General features: G+C 40.8%; 1 protein-coding gene across 12 annotated transcripts in view; it reads right to left on the bottom strand.

Moving 5' to 3' along the window:
* SYNE1 (spectrin repeat containing nuclear envelope protein 1) overlaps positions 1-14590 on the bottom strand; it is a 454100-nt gene that overhangs the window by 237661 nt on the left and 201849 nt on the right. For all 12 annotated transcript variants that reach the window (XM_036871084.1, XM_036871085.1, XM_036871083.1 and 9 more), the window contains 6 exons: positions 13677-13882; positions 12504-12659; positions 8388-8679; positions 7408-7580; positions 4506-4815; positions 3151-3315 (listed from right to left, as the gene is read on the bottom strand). In XM_036871084.1, coding sequence (XP_036726979.1) covers positions 3151-3315; positions 4506-4815; positions 7408-7580; positions 8388-8679; positions 12504-12659; positions 13677-13882 — 1302 coding nt within the window. The remainder of the gene's footprint in view (positions 1-3150; positions 3316-4505; positions 4816-7407; positions 7581-8387; positions 8680-12503; positions 12660-13676; positions 13883-14590) is intronic.

The raw sequence follows: 14590 nt of genomic DNA, 5'->3' as shown, positions 1-14590 counted from the left end.
TCTCGGCAGTAGGATGCTAAAAATCTTTTTTGTTTATCAATGCATGTGGTAAGTAGTGATTTGATGAAGAAAATAACTTTTTGAAACGAGCTAGGTATAACTATTGGATTTAAATACTTATAATTTTCCTCTGTGAGTGATTTCGAATTTCCTCTGTGAGTTCGGAGGGTATCTACTATCAAAAATCAGTTTCCCAAAATACTCTCTAAGGCATTATCCCAGTTTTCTTTGAATGACCTTGGGATATTTCAATATTTGCAGTCACTAATTCCACTCAACCAGATTTTGAAGAAGGATATCATCATTTAAAAGTGTTCTGAAGGGCTTCCCTGGTGGCGCAGTGGTTGAGAGTCTGCCTGCCAATGCAGGGGACACGGGTTCGGGCCCTGCTCTGGGAGGATCCCACATGCCGCGGAGCGGCTGGGCCCGTGGGCCACAACTGCTGAGCCTGCGCGTCTGGAGCCTGTGCTCCGCAACGGGAGAGGCCGCGACGGTGAGAGGCCCGCGCACCGCGATGAAGAGTGGCCTCCACTTGCCGCAACTGGGGAGGGCCCTCGCGCAGAAACGAAGACCCAACCATAAATAAATAAATAAATAAATAAAAGTGTTCTGAAATGACTTTTTCATGTATTTCCCCATCTTGTATTTAAACTGTAAAAACATATTATATGCACATAACGCACCCTCATACACATACACGTTTGGCTTTGAAGCTGCCTGTTCTTGGTTACTGCTGGGGGTGAGGAGGGATGACATTGAAGGACAGAGGAGGCGCTACCTGACTTTCTCCAAGGTTCCTCCTCACCCACACACCAGCCTACACTCAGGCCTGACCTGGACTTTGATAGACAACCTCTGTCAGGCTGTACATTCTCCTTCCCAGACCCCAATTTCTTCCTGCCAGCTCCTTCTCCCACATTTCCTATATTTTTTGAAGTACTGTATAAAAGCATTTCAGAAAAAGAGCATTCGGCAACCCAGAAAGCAGCTTTTGTAAAAGAATTTCCTTGCTTTTCTTATATCAACATCTCAAAACATGAGTTCATCCTTGCTATCTGGTCTTCCACCCTACTCTTCACTCCCTAATCTATGTCATCCAGTTTCTCTCCTGACCTGACTGTGGAAATGGCTCTTGGTGATCGCCAAGCAGCCTAACTGCCCATTCAGGGGGCATTCATTAGTCCTCCTCTTTTATTTTAATTATTTTATTTATGTTTTATTTTTTTTATTATTTTGGCAGCGTGGCATGTGGGATCTTAGTTCCCTGACCAGGGATCGAACCCACGCCCCCTGCAGCGGAAGCGCGGAGTCTTAACCACTGGACCGCCGGGGACGTCCTGTCATTAGTCCTCCTTTTAATGACCACTTCTTGATGTTTCTGTGACGGTGACCACCTCCTCCACCAGAGGCCCTGGTGGCACCACACTGCCCTTTCCCCTCTCATTATTATTTCTCCTCTCTTTTCTTCCTCTCCCTTTCGAATTCTTCTCTGAGGCCCCTTAAATATTGATAATGCCTGGATTTTGGTCCTGTGTGCATCATTCTGTTTGCTTTATACGTAGGTCTTGGTTTCGTTCACTCTGGTGGCTTCAACTACAAACTGTGTGCTGATCATACCAACTTGTGTCTTCAATCCAGCTTCCTAATCTAAAATTCAGACTTGAACATTCAACTACCTCCTGGACATCACCAGCTGGCAGTTCAAATGCACCTGTTCACACTGAACACCTCTCCTCTGTAACCCGTCTCCTCTGCATGAACTTGTTTTCCTCATCTGGAGACAGCTCTGGTGACTCTAGGTAAAGTCCTGACCATCACCTTTGACTTTTCTCACATCGTCACTCCACAGCCAATTAAATCACTCATTTACGAAATCCACTTTTCTTATCCTGTTCTATGTTGCTAAATGCTTTATGCGCATGATCTAATTTAGTCCTCAGAACTACTCTGTGAAGCAGGTACTACTGTTATTCTTATTTTACCAATAAAGAAAGAGGCTTGAGGACATCAAGTGGCTTGCCCAAAGACACAGCTAGAAAAGCAGCAGAGACAAGATGCAGCGTCAGGGTCTGATTCTAGAGCTTGAACTTGAAAAGTTTTGTGAGCTATCGCTACATTTGAGGTATTATTTTATAAACATTAGTTTTTGCATCATCATTCCCTCCTACACTGCAAGTGCCTTGAGGAATGCACAACCCTGGCTGAATAAATGGATAGATGGATGGATGAATGAATGGATGGGTAAATCAAAATATTAGTGAGGAATATATGAAAGTATTCTAGGGAATCACACAGGTAATAAGAATTTAAGAAGTGGCTTTATGTGATTATCTCATTTAAAACCTATGTGGTCATTGTAAGATTTAAGTAAGATAATACTCTCCAAACATTTAAAAGTAAATCCTCAAAATATAGTTATTACTGTTATCATCAACAATTATTTTTATGTTCTGCTTTCCAGCTGTCACATTCCTGATCACAATTATACTACGTATTCCAGCATTTCCTCATCTATAACTAAACAACTGAGGATTTCATCACTGCCTAGCTTTCAGATTAAAATCTGTTATTTCCACAGAGGGGAAATGATTGCAATATAATACTCAAGTAACTAGAAATATACATGTTCCAGCTCCCTCAGATATGTGAATTTCGGTTTTTTAAGTTGCCCTTATAAGCAGTAACTAGGTGATAGTTTTAATGCCTTTTAAAGTACTGTCTTCCATTATGTTGTTGTGCTATTGGCTAGGAAAGCAGAATAAAACAAGTGAATGGCATTTCCCAGTTATTATTCAAATGCGTTTAACCAACTTACTTCATAAACTTTTCTTCCACTGTGCTAGAAAATAGTATCTGGTTTTGTCAGCCCACTAGTCTGGTGCATATTTCTTAGGCTTTGATGCTATAGCAATCAGCACATTTGCATACAGAAGCATCTACAGACAATGTTCTGCTTTCCTCACAAGTGTAAAGTGTTTTAAATTCCCTTTTTTCTCTTGCTTAAGGGCAAGGTAATAAATACCAACAAATGAAAAATAGGAAGAAAACATTTTAAATAAAAAATCTTATCTACAGAATCTTTATCACAGGTGTGTGATACTCAAGAATCGATGAAACAATGAAGTTACAAAAATCTGTCCATTTTCTGACCTTAATTTTAGATAATTTTTTCTGGGTGGCTGATGAATCTCCAGACATATCTGACCACCGATGAAGGTCTTCCTTTGCTGAATGCAGCCAATCAGTGAATTCCTGGACTGCATCTAAATACATGAGATGATCTTTCACAATCTCTTCTACTTTCCTCATTTTCTCCTAGTAGACAAAGAAAAGAGTACTTTAACAATAGTAATTATTGAGAATCTGAAATCAAACAAGGTAACAGGTCTCTTAATGATCTGAGAAGATTTCATTCTTATTCCTGAATTTTCTCTATGTTTAATATCTTTAAATGAAAAGATCAAATTTTAATTAGACTGAAAGACATTGAAGAAGCAACCATTTTCCTTTAGGTATTTTTTTAGTTTAGCTTAGAATAAAAATCTATGCTTAATGAATGTTGACTAACATCCCTCACTAATAATCCACTTAATTATTATTATTATAACTATTTTTGCTATTCAGGCAATTATTGGTGTTGCCTTTGTGCACAGTATTCTGCTCAGCACTTTAAATGCATTTGCTCATTTAATTCTCACAACAGCCGTATGATGTAGATACTATTATTAACACTATATTATAGGAAGGGACCTCCAGAAGTTACAGAGGTTAAGTAACATGCCCAAAGTCATACATCCAGAAGAGGGTCAAAGCCAGATTTCAAATGCAGGTCTTTTTGACTCAAAAGTCATAGCTCTTAATCACTACCAAAATAAAAATTAAGATAAACTAACACATATGTTAAAAATTGTAGTATTAATAATACAAAGATAGTTCCCAAAAAGAAAACCAAGAGGGGGGGGCGGAAACTTCTCCCTTATTTTCTTTAACATTCTCACAGATATACAAAAGAAAACTCATGGAAGAAAGTAATGATTCAGAGATAGAACTGAGAGAAAACCTTGATACTACATGAAGGAGGTTATTTCTTGGAGAACAGGGAAATGCAGTTTTTACTAAAATGAGAAATAAACAAAATACTTGGTACATGATTGAAATCTGGGAGGTAGCTAGACTTGCTTTAATACAACAAATGTAAGTGGCAGCAAAAGAAAAAGAACTCTAAACACTGACAATTGAGTCTCAGGCAATCTTACAAAGAAAAGAAATGGGTTGATTAACATTCTAAGTGGAGAAAGATGAAAAACCAAAGAATAAAAAATAATCCCAAAATTGCAGAAAGAGAAAAATTCATGAGCATTCATTGGTGAGAAATGACCCTTTATGTAATACCTGTTCACTAAAGATACACATAGTTTCAGAGCAGCCAGTTCTCCTATAATTCAACCCATAGTGTATTCTTTACCTGAACCTTGAAGTTTTTTTCTTCACTATAAAGCACTAACCTTGGAAATGGTCATTATATCATTAAACTGTGTTTTCAGTTCCTCTTGAGCCGCTTCCTTGAAAGACTCATTCTCAGTCTTCTGGTAGAGCTCCCTGGCCTTGGCAGTGAGTCGCTGCAGGACTCCGGCATGATCTTCCGCCTCAGACACGACGGACTGAAAGTGGTCCAGAAGGGAAAACTTCTCTTTCAGACCAGGCTGCAGTTGCAAGGGATGTTCTACCTTTTGATCCACTGATTCCATCCACTGCTCCAACTGGTTTTTCCTCTCTAGATAGTCATTCCATTGGCTAATCACAGACTCTAAAGTGCTAGAATTAATGTCACATGTTATAAAAATAAGTTATCTTAACGTCTCTACTAAAAACCAATCACGAGGGCATTGCAGCCATGTAAGCTGTTTTACTGAATGCTATTGTAAGTGACGAAAACACTGCTTTTAAGTGCAGGGAGAAACATTACTCCTCTGACCCACAACACAGTTTCTTCAAATGAAAATAAATCTATGTCAAACTTGAAGATGTTGTAGTCACATATGCATCTGGGGATTTGTCTTCCAAATGCTAATTGTCTAAATGAACAGACACATATATGTGTTACATTGATAGAACATCAGCTCTGGGGCATCAGTTAAATTTTATTTAATATACATCAATTCTTTATTTTCTTGGACTCAGTTTATCTTATTAAAGTCAGATGATTATTTAGTGACAGGAGTTAAAAATGTAAGGTATTCTTTCTGGGTAAATAATATAATTAGATTGATTTTTCACTTAAGGATATAATGCACAATGTTTAGGGCTCCTGTGTTGAATGTGTGAAGGAATGAAGGTTCAGTGCATTAATAATATAAGAAATTTAGCCACTAAAGTCACGTAAGTAAGAGTCAAGCAAATAGCTCTCCAGATAGTCAAGTAAAAGGCTCTCCAGACTGGCATTTTTAAAACACCTCCAATATTTAGCTTTATAAACTATTCTAAACTCACTTTCAGTGACCCCTCCCACCCTCCCTTGCATATAATCCTATGATCCTGGAGTTATATCTGTGGTGAATGTACTTCCAAATTGTTCCTTTTGCTCAAATTGTTCCTTTTACATCAATAGAAAGCTCATCATAATGCCCTAAAGCCCTATTCTTTTTTTTTTTTTTTAATTTATTTATTTGTTATTTATGGCTGTGTTGGGTCTTCGTTTCTGTGCGAGGGCTTTCTCTAGTGGCGGCAAGTGGGGGCCACTCTTCATCGCAGTGCGCGGGCCTCTCACTATCGCGGCCTCTCCCGTTGCGGAGCACAGGCTCCAGACGCGCAGGCTCAGTAATTGTGGCTCATGGGCCCAGTTGCTCCGCAGCATATGGGACCCTCCCAGACCGGGGCTCGAACCCATGTCCCCTGCATTGGCAGGCAGACTCTCAACCACCGCACCACCAGGGAAGCCCTAAAGCCCTATTCTTTCCTCAAAGAATTTTCTAGAAAGTGCAAATCAATCTCACTTCTCCAGAAGCTACCCCAAGCCCTGCCTTCTTCCACAGTCTCATAGCATTTCAGTAACACAATCTGAGTCAGTTTTTCATTTTTATTTTTGGAAGGTATCCTACCCTAGCCTCTAAGCACTTAGAGGGCAAAACCTACTTTGTTCAGTTTCATTATTTTAGCACAATAATTTGAGCCCTGCTACTGCTCAGAATGCAGTTGCCAAATGTAATTTCTTGCTGAAAGAGGGAAATCAAGGATTTGAATCTGCTTCTTGTGTTTAACATTTTATTCTAGCATCAGGAAAATATTCACCCGTATTCCTGTTCACTTTTATGAAGCTGTCCTATTGCCAAGCATTGGGAAGTTTAGTTCACGCTCCAGCGGCCTGCTCTACAGAATAACAGAATCATGGGATCTGATTTTTTTCTTTGCTGACCATTATGAGTTGTGATGAAGATTCAAGTCCTGCTGACTTTGGGAGTCACCACCTACGCTCCATATTTAAAGGAAACAAAACAAAGCACAATTCCCCAAATTTTAGTTGTAACCATGGTTCATTGTTTACACTGCAGTGAGTAACTGCAGTGTTGTTTTGTTTTGTGATGAACTTTAATCTTTTATTCATCTATTTATCAAGATCATGTTGAGCACACACTTCTTCAGTGATCAAACATATAACCTTTAGAATGTGGTTCCTGGAATGGGTTTTGGTATTTTGGTATGACTTTTGAAAGTCATTTGTCCAACAAGCCAGCCAGATTATTTGTTGATACTCTGAGAAGAGGGAGGAAGATAAAGTCTTCCACTCACGGATATAACACAACAACAACAACACCTGGTGTAACAATCCGTATCTTCTCTACTTTCTCCTCAGCGTCTAGTGCAGTGGGGTTGGGTGAGCTGGCTGATATTTGTGTGAGGATGTCCACGCATTGCAGGAGGTCGGCTCTCCTGGCCTCACACTAAATGCCAGGACATCCCATCGCCGGGGTGATTAAATACTCTCCCCATATCTCCATATCCCCAGTGTCAGTGATATTACTTCGGTTGAGACAAAGATTTATATGTAAGCTCAATAGTTGCCAATGACTTAATTTCCCTTAAAAAGCAAAAAGTTATTAAAGTTGTTAAAAACCACATATCCTTGCTTTGATAAATTGAAAGGAGGTACGATTCCATGAGAGGTATTATGGGAGATGCAAATATTACACACACACATGCACACACACAAGGTAAGCAAGTAAACAAACAAACAAAACTCACCTTTGCAGTTACAGAAGATACCATCTAGGCAAAGACAGACATGCACACAACTAGCTCTAATAATATGCTTGGAAACTCTCCTGCAGGATACCCTCAGCGCTGCGCCATCATTTTACTAAGCCACTGGGTTTGAGTCAGGCAAAGAAACACTAAAAATAGGCTCTGTACCTCTGAGCACGGACGGAGGAGCTCACGATGTCAGCCCACACATCTTTAAGCGTCTGTAGCTGAGTCTGGATCACCTTCTGACCTTCCTTGTTGCTACTTCGCAAGGCCTGTTCCCCTTTGCCAATGGCCATATTCAATTTAACTTCCCCTTCACCTTTCATCAGGAGAATATCCTATGAAGGAAGAATGAACGCTTGTCAGCAGGATTACTAAAACCTTCTGATGTTTTAAAAAACGGCTATGTTTCCCGTGAGAATCAAGGTAGGGCACACCTTACTCATCTTAAAATGAAAAAACAACAACGTCAAACTCTGTGCCCTACTGCACTGTAACACCTTACTTAAATATTAGATGTCCGGGAGTCTGGGAGTCAGAGATGAACTCCGATTTAAGTTCTTGGAAAACTTTGGGCCACTAGCCTAGAAATGGAACTTTACTGAATTTTGCGTCAGAGAAAAAAGAAGTCATTTTGAAAATGAAGACACACCTGTCAAAAACTTAACAGTCCCGTTTTCACTGCCTGGCTCATTTCTGCTTTTCAAGGTCAGCTTCGCTGACTGCAGGCTGGGTTGGTGGCCTCTTTTGTACTTCAGTCATGGCCCTTACATACAGGCTGCACGGCAAGTAACAATTTACAGGTTGGCGTCTCCCACTAAGTGTGAACTCCTAGAAAGCAAGGACTAATTTTTGTTTCTATATTCCTATCAACTTGCATAGTGCTTAGAGTAGAGTAGGTTTTCCATAATGTTTGCTAAATGTTTACTAAAAAACCTCAAAAATATTTCAAAGCTATTTGAACAAAAATATTCCTTTACAAAAGAGAAAAATGATCCCTCCAAATCCTTTTTGCCCAGTTTCTCCATTTTGCCCGCATAATCCTCATGTGGAGGCTCACAGATCAACGAGGACCCAACTAAAATATCTGTGAATAGACTCAAAGTCTTCCGAAGGCATCGGTGTCGGGCCGGTGCCCCGCGTACCTGCACTTGTAACAGCTGCCTCTCCAAGGCGTCTTTGCTCCCCACGGTGCTCTCCGCACAGGCCAGTCTGTCTTGCATGTCTCTCACGCAGGACCACATGCTCTGCAGCGCTTCCTCCAGGGCCTCGTGCTCCTGCAAGGCCATCTGGCAGCTCCGGAGTTTCTCTTTGGTCATTCGGAGTAAGTTCTGATAGTTAGTGAGGAGCTGGGAGCACAGGCGGGCTTCTTTCCCAGCGCCGTGGCCTTCTTCACTGAGAAGCTGCCCTCTCCGGGAAAGCTTGTCAAGAGACTCTCTAAAGAAAACAAACAAACAAACAAAAATGTAATGCTGACATTCTGGAGCACAGGGGAGTGACAAGTGACCATTGACATTAGCGCAGTGACCAGACAAGAGCTGAGAGCTGACATGTCTTTCAGTGAGGGTGCTGGGGACCCTCAGAGGGTTGGCTGCCTCGTTCCCCTTGGTTTCTCTGAATGCAGTCAGTTCACATGGGGGGTTTGATTCACTCTGTGCTATGCCCAGATGCCAGCCCACTGTATTGTTAGGGATTCACTTCAGGAAATGGCCCAGGCCTGCCTCTTCAAGCCGATCTCTAACTTTTCTCCATTCCTAGCTAATGCTCTAACCATAAACAGCTCCCTGAAATTCCCCAGACACTCCGCTCTGTTGTATACACACGGAGACTATTCCTTCGTGAAAACCCTTCGGCTCTCTTCTGCTTCTTCTCTAAGTGGCCCTTCAAATCTCTGTAGTTATCACATCCCCAGGAAGCATCATGGTGACTCCTCTTCTGGGTGCCCTCTGCCTGTCTTGTTCTGTCACCTCATACACTCTGTCTGTCTCAATCCACAAGGCTTTCACCTTCTAGAAGCCAAGGCTGTTACATTCATCTCATATCCCAGGACCCAGCATGATGTTTGGCAGAGATAAAATGCCAAAAAAAAAAAAGTTTCTTTCAAAAGGCCATCTTATGAATACTTATGGGTTCCTTTGTTGTATCTTGGGAACTCTTCTCATCTCAGTTTGGGGTTATGTTAATTAGGTCAAGGGAAAACATTATCATATGTGGCTGGGTAGGCTTCATCATGTTTCACGGATGTCTGAATTCCAATCAGCACATCTATCAGGAAATGCCTGGGATACCAGAAGGGAGAGTACAGATGACATAACACAAACTGTTGTGAATGCTAGAAAAAGAATAGGAAGCCCATCTCCTACATTGTCTCTTTTTTTTTTTTTTCTACTATGTAAAGAGCATCCTATGGGCCTCTGTGAGATACATAAGACTTATACAACATTACATATTCTTTAAAATACATCTCTTTTACTTGTAGCTGCTTGAGACATGAAGGTGAGACATGAAGGTGGCTTAAGCAAAGATGTGAGTTAAATAATAATTCAAGATGACAGACATCACTTGTTACCATGAGGAGAATTGCTTAATGGATGATAAAAATTCAATGATTCTCAAGTTTGGTGTTCTTTTTAAAAATACAGAACATCCCCCCAAGATATGCGAAGTACTGGAAAATATTATGGCAAAAAAAATCCAAAGGACTGGGAGAAGCAAGTGGCAAGCAAGTGAAAGAAGTCAGATGACTCAGCTGGAGAAGCTGGGAGACCAGCAGGCACATTAGGATCTTCCGGAGAAGCAGCCAGGTCTAAAGAGGCTGGAAGAAAATACACCTAAGGACTCTTAGCATCTGGTCTTGGAATATCAGAGAGTAATAGCTCAAGAAGAATATGTAAAGTCATTTCAAATGTTTGAAAGGAGGAGAGAAGTAGGTCTGGCCATGTAATACTGTACCTAAACAAGAGTCAAGATTTAAAAAGTAAATAAAGTGCAGTGTAATTTTCAGAAAGTTATATAGTTAGAATAATGCTATTATTCTGTTAATTCAGCAAATATTTTCTATTGTAGGCACTATACTAGATAAAGATGATAAAGACCTGATGGTCTCTAGCCTTGAGATACTCACCATTGGGTTGAGGTTTATAAAATTGAAACTGAGCAGGACCTTGTGGGGCCCTCCCAGGTAAAAAAAGCCCTTCTGTGTCCCCTGTCTCTTTGTTCATAGGAAAGCTGTAGTCTCCCAGGCCTCCTTTAGTCACAAAAGAGCAGGCTCAAACAGTTAACGATTAGGACAGTAGAGTCACAGAATCTTTAGTTCCTCCCTGAAGATAGATAAGTGTCTGATGCACATTCCTGAGTTGTTCTGCAGATACCAAAACCTCCACCAGAGGGAAAAAGCTAACTGCATGATGACCAGACTGTAGCCATGACATAAGCTGCTCCATCTTGAGCAGTACTGAATATGTGGCTTGCACAATTCCAGACACTGGCCTCAAGGAAATTGTAAAAAACTGACCCTGGAATTGAAAATTAACTGTGCTTAAAATAATCAATATGACACTGACCAGACTACTTACTGCATGATCAGTTTCAAGATGATTCTAGAAGCTAACTGTACTGTTTTGCACATAGTCTTTGTTTGCGCACCCTTGAAGCTATCCTTTAAAAGCTCTTGCCTTCTGATCGGCAATGGGGAGTTGGTTCTTTGGGACATGAGTTCACCTTCTCCCCAGGATTGCCAGCTTCCTCAATAAAGCCATCTTTCCTTTTACCCAACACTTGTCTCTCAGTATCAGATTCTTGAGTGATGAGAAGCCTAACCTGAGTTCAGTAACAAAATCAACAAAGTGTTTACCCCATGGTAAAGGCTCACAGAGTTGGGACCAAAACATTCCAGGGAAACTTTATAATAGTCATCAAACTAGCACACAAACAACAGCTGTCAGTATGGGTTCTGTTTGTATACTTGTTTGTATGTTTGTTTTTTTCAAGACAAGGAATACTTAGCATGTTTGACCAAAAAGAGGATTCAGAGGAAACAGAATGAGTATGATCTGAATTAGGCAAATTTTGCTCAGTTGATCATGGTTGCTGATTTGGTTGATCAAGCAGGCTGGATACCAGCCTTCTGCTGCTCAAAGTACATCTGCTCTGTAAGACGACAGTGAGACAGTTAAAGAGTTTTGGCTCAAGCTGCCCTCCCCTAGTGGAAAGTGTTCTATCTTCCAATGTAAGAGTTCCAACGAAGCAACTGAAAATGCCAGGGGTGGAGTGTAAATTGAGGAAGCAAAGCCATGAAAGTGGTGGAGTCCAAAGCATAGGCCGGAGAACTCTGCCTGAGAAGGAGTCAGAAACATTTGCTCAGTTGGCAAGCAATAAGGAGACAAATATTGCAGAGGAGAAAATGAACCTTTAGGACAGCCAGACTACATGACCTTCTGCTTTACTAAGGATATTACGAGGATGGGGTGGATTGGAAATGGTGCTGGAGGCTGATGTGTGTGAAGAATATATGGAAATTGGGGTCTCATTTATTTCTGTAAATGAAGGGTATCTTTTTTTTTTTTTTTTTCAATCAGTTATTTATTTATTTATTTATTTATTTATGGCTGTGTTGGGTCTTCGTTTCTGTGCGAGGGCTTTCTCTAGTTGCGGCAAGCGGGGGCCACTCCTCATCGCGGTGCGCGGGCCTTACACTATCGCGGGCTCTCTTGTTGCGCAGAACAGGCTCCAGACGCGCAGGCTCAGTAACTGTGGCTCACGGGGCCAGTTGCTCCGTGGCATGTGGGATCTTCCCAGACCAGGGCTCGAACCCGCGTCCCCTGCATTAGCAGGCAGACTCTCAACCACTGCGCCACCAGGGAAGCCCGAAGGGTATCTTTATAATCACCTTATATCCTTATAATAACCCCTGAGAGGAAAATATATTTTTTATTATTATCATTATTATTATTATTATCACAATGCTTAAAAGCTAATATCAAGAAATATAGGAAATGAGTGGCCTGTCCAATTTGTTGAGCAAAGGGAGATGTCACTGGGATGGAGACCAGCTCCTTACCTCCAACCCGATGCTCTCTCCAGATCACCACACTGCCATAGAAACACTGCACAATCATTTGTATGCTAGACATTCAGGGATAGAAACATAACCACCACCAACTAACCAACTAACCAGCCAACAACCAACCCAAATACCCAACCAACCAGACAAACAAACACTTGTTAGTAGGGAAAGAATCTATTCCACTTCTGCACCCTACCTTGCAGCCAGCAGTTCTCCCAGAAACATTTCAATTTTATGAACTTCATTTTTCTTCTCAGGAATATGTTGCTTACTCTCTCCTAAGTCTTCTGTACTTAATCTTTCATCCATTTCATGGATCCAAAAATTCAGTTTTCTGTGTTGATCTTCAAAGCTAAAGAAAACAAACTCACCTTAGAGAAATTTTAATATCCTCATTATAGTAAATAAATTCCAATATCTGAGGTCACAATGTCTATGGCAATTAAGATCTCATGAATTTTCAAGTAGAGAAGAAAACTCGACAATAAGCCAATTAAATTATCACTTATTTCAGTAACAAAATGATAAATTCTGGACATTTCTCTTGAGATACAGGCAAAAAAAAAAGAAGCACCTTATCTTGCTGAGTTGATTTCCTTGGTAATTATAGCTGGTAATTACCAACAAGATAACAGTCCCATGTCAGTGGGCGCTCAAGTTTGTGTCTTACTACAAAGACCCTGAATTGGGGCCAGTAGATAAATGGGGCAGTAGAAGCCCTGGGAAAAGAAGGGAAAGTCATCTCTGTGTCTTTGTACCTTATGGGGATTTGAATGTGGCACAAGAGCTCTAGGGCTCTTAAGTTTTGAAAACAACATAAATTCTCTAAGAAACCTTGACAAGAGTCAGGCACATTACTCTCCAACCAAAAAGGCATTTTGATTATACTGACATCTTTCTTTTCCTAGCAATAGGAAATTTTTTTTCTTTCTAATTTTATATTCACCCCTGTTGACGAAGCTTCCTGACTGGAATCTTGATCCAGAGAAATACAATAGGTGTTTTCTGCCGTAATTCCAACCCAGCAGAAGGAGACACAGGAAAGAACTTGGGTAATCTAAAACCTGGGTATCAAAACTCTAACATCTTGAGTTAGCCAAACAGACAAAAAAAATACATGCATTTATGCCATTAACAATTATTAGTGAATATAATTCCTTTCTTTTTCTATATAGAAAATAAAGCCAAATGATGCCATCAAAGTTTGAGCAATCAATTGTTGTCCTAGTATGAACATGTACTTAAGGTCAAAACTTATTATAATTTAAACTCACAGTTTCAAATATTTTTTGTTTATTCCCAATGGGTCTTTAAATCCTGAAAATATATTCTGTGTATGATGAAATCTACACTTGTCAAAACAACCTACCTCCCAAGTTCCAAAGCACAGTCTTGAAGAGCCTGTTTGTCTTTAAGGCATCGTTTCAGAAATGCCTGAAACTCTTCATTAGCCTTTGTAATTTGTTCCTGAATGCTACTGACAATTTGTTTAGACAAATGTGCATACAAAGTTTGCCCTTCTTGAGTCACCGCATCGAGCTTGCTCTGCCCATCACTGACAGAGTCCAAAAGGTTCTGTTTCGGGAAACAAAGGTAATAGAAAATATTTGTTATTATTCAAAGACCCTGCTGCATGGGAGCATTAATTACAATTCTGACCTGAGAAAGTGGAGCAAGAGAAGAAAAACAGAGCCCAAAGGAAGAAGGCCTTTAACAAGGCTGGAGTGAGAACGATGTATACAATCGGATATAATCAAGACTCAGAATGGAGGACGGTGCCAGCCAGTCACTGGAACCACTGAGGACCAACTGCAAGCAACATTGAGCTGGAAAGGAGGATGCTCTCATCAAGGTCTGTTCTCAGTCTCTCCCCATTCCCACCATCCCAATCTGGTCCAGGCTCCACCTCCTCGCATGGTTAGTGTGACATATTTTAACTGGTTACCTGTCTCCACCCCTCCTCCTTGTCTGACCCCCTGAGCACAAAACCCTGTCTTCAGATCCCTTCTTTTCTTGGTATGCACCTCTTCCTTGGAAGATCATATGCATGGGCATGGCTTCAACAGAGCCAAAGAAGCCCAGGACTGCTGTGCTAGCCCCGCCTCTCCACTGAGCTCCACGGTGGCATTTGCGATCGTCACTCAGACTTTTCTTCGTGGAATTCCACTGCATCTCAAGCCTCAAAGGGGACAACTCCACATCTGAATTCAGCAAGCCTCCTGCAAAACCGCTTCCTGTATTATAATGCTCTTCCTACCCTGACTGCTAATGAGTTATCTACAT

Source organism: Balaenoptera musculus, chromosome 12 (assembly GCF_009873245.2).
Source record: "Balaenoptera musculus isolate JJ_BM4_2016_0621 chromosome 12, mBalMus1.pri.v3, whole genome shotgun sequence".
Classification (NCBI taxonomy): Eukaryota; Metazoa; Chordata; class Mammalia; order Artiodactyla; family Balaenopteridae; genus Balaenoptera; species Balaenoptera musculus.
The sequence above is the reverse complement of the archived record's forward strand: the minus strand, read 5'-3'. Positions and strand labels throughout refer to the sequence as shown.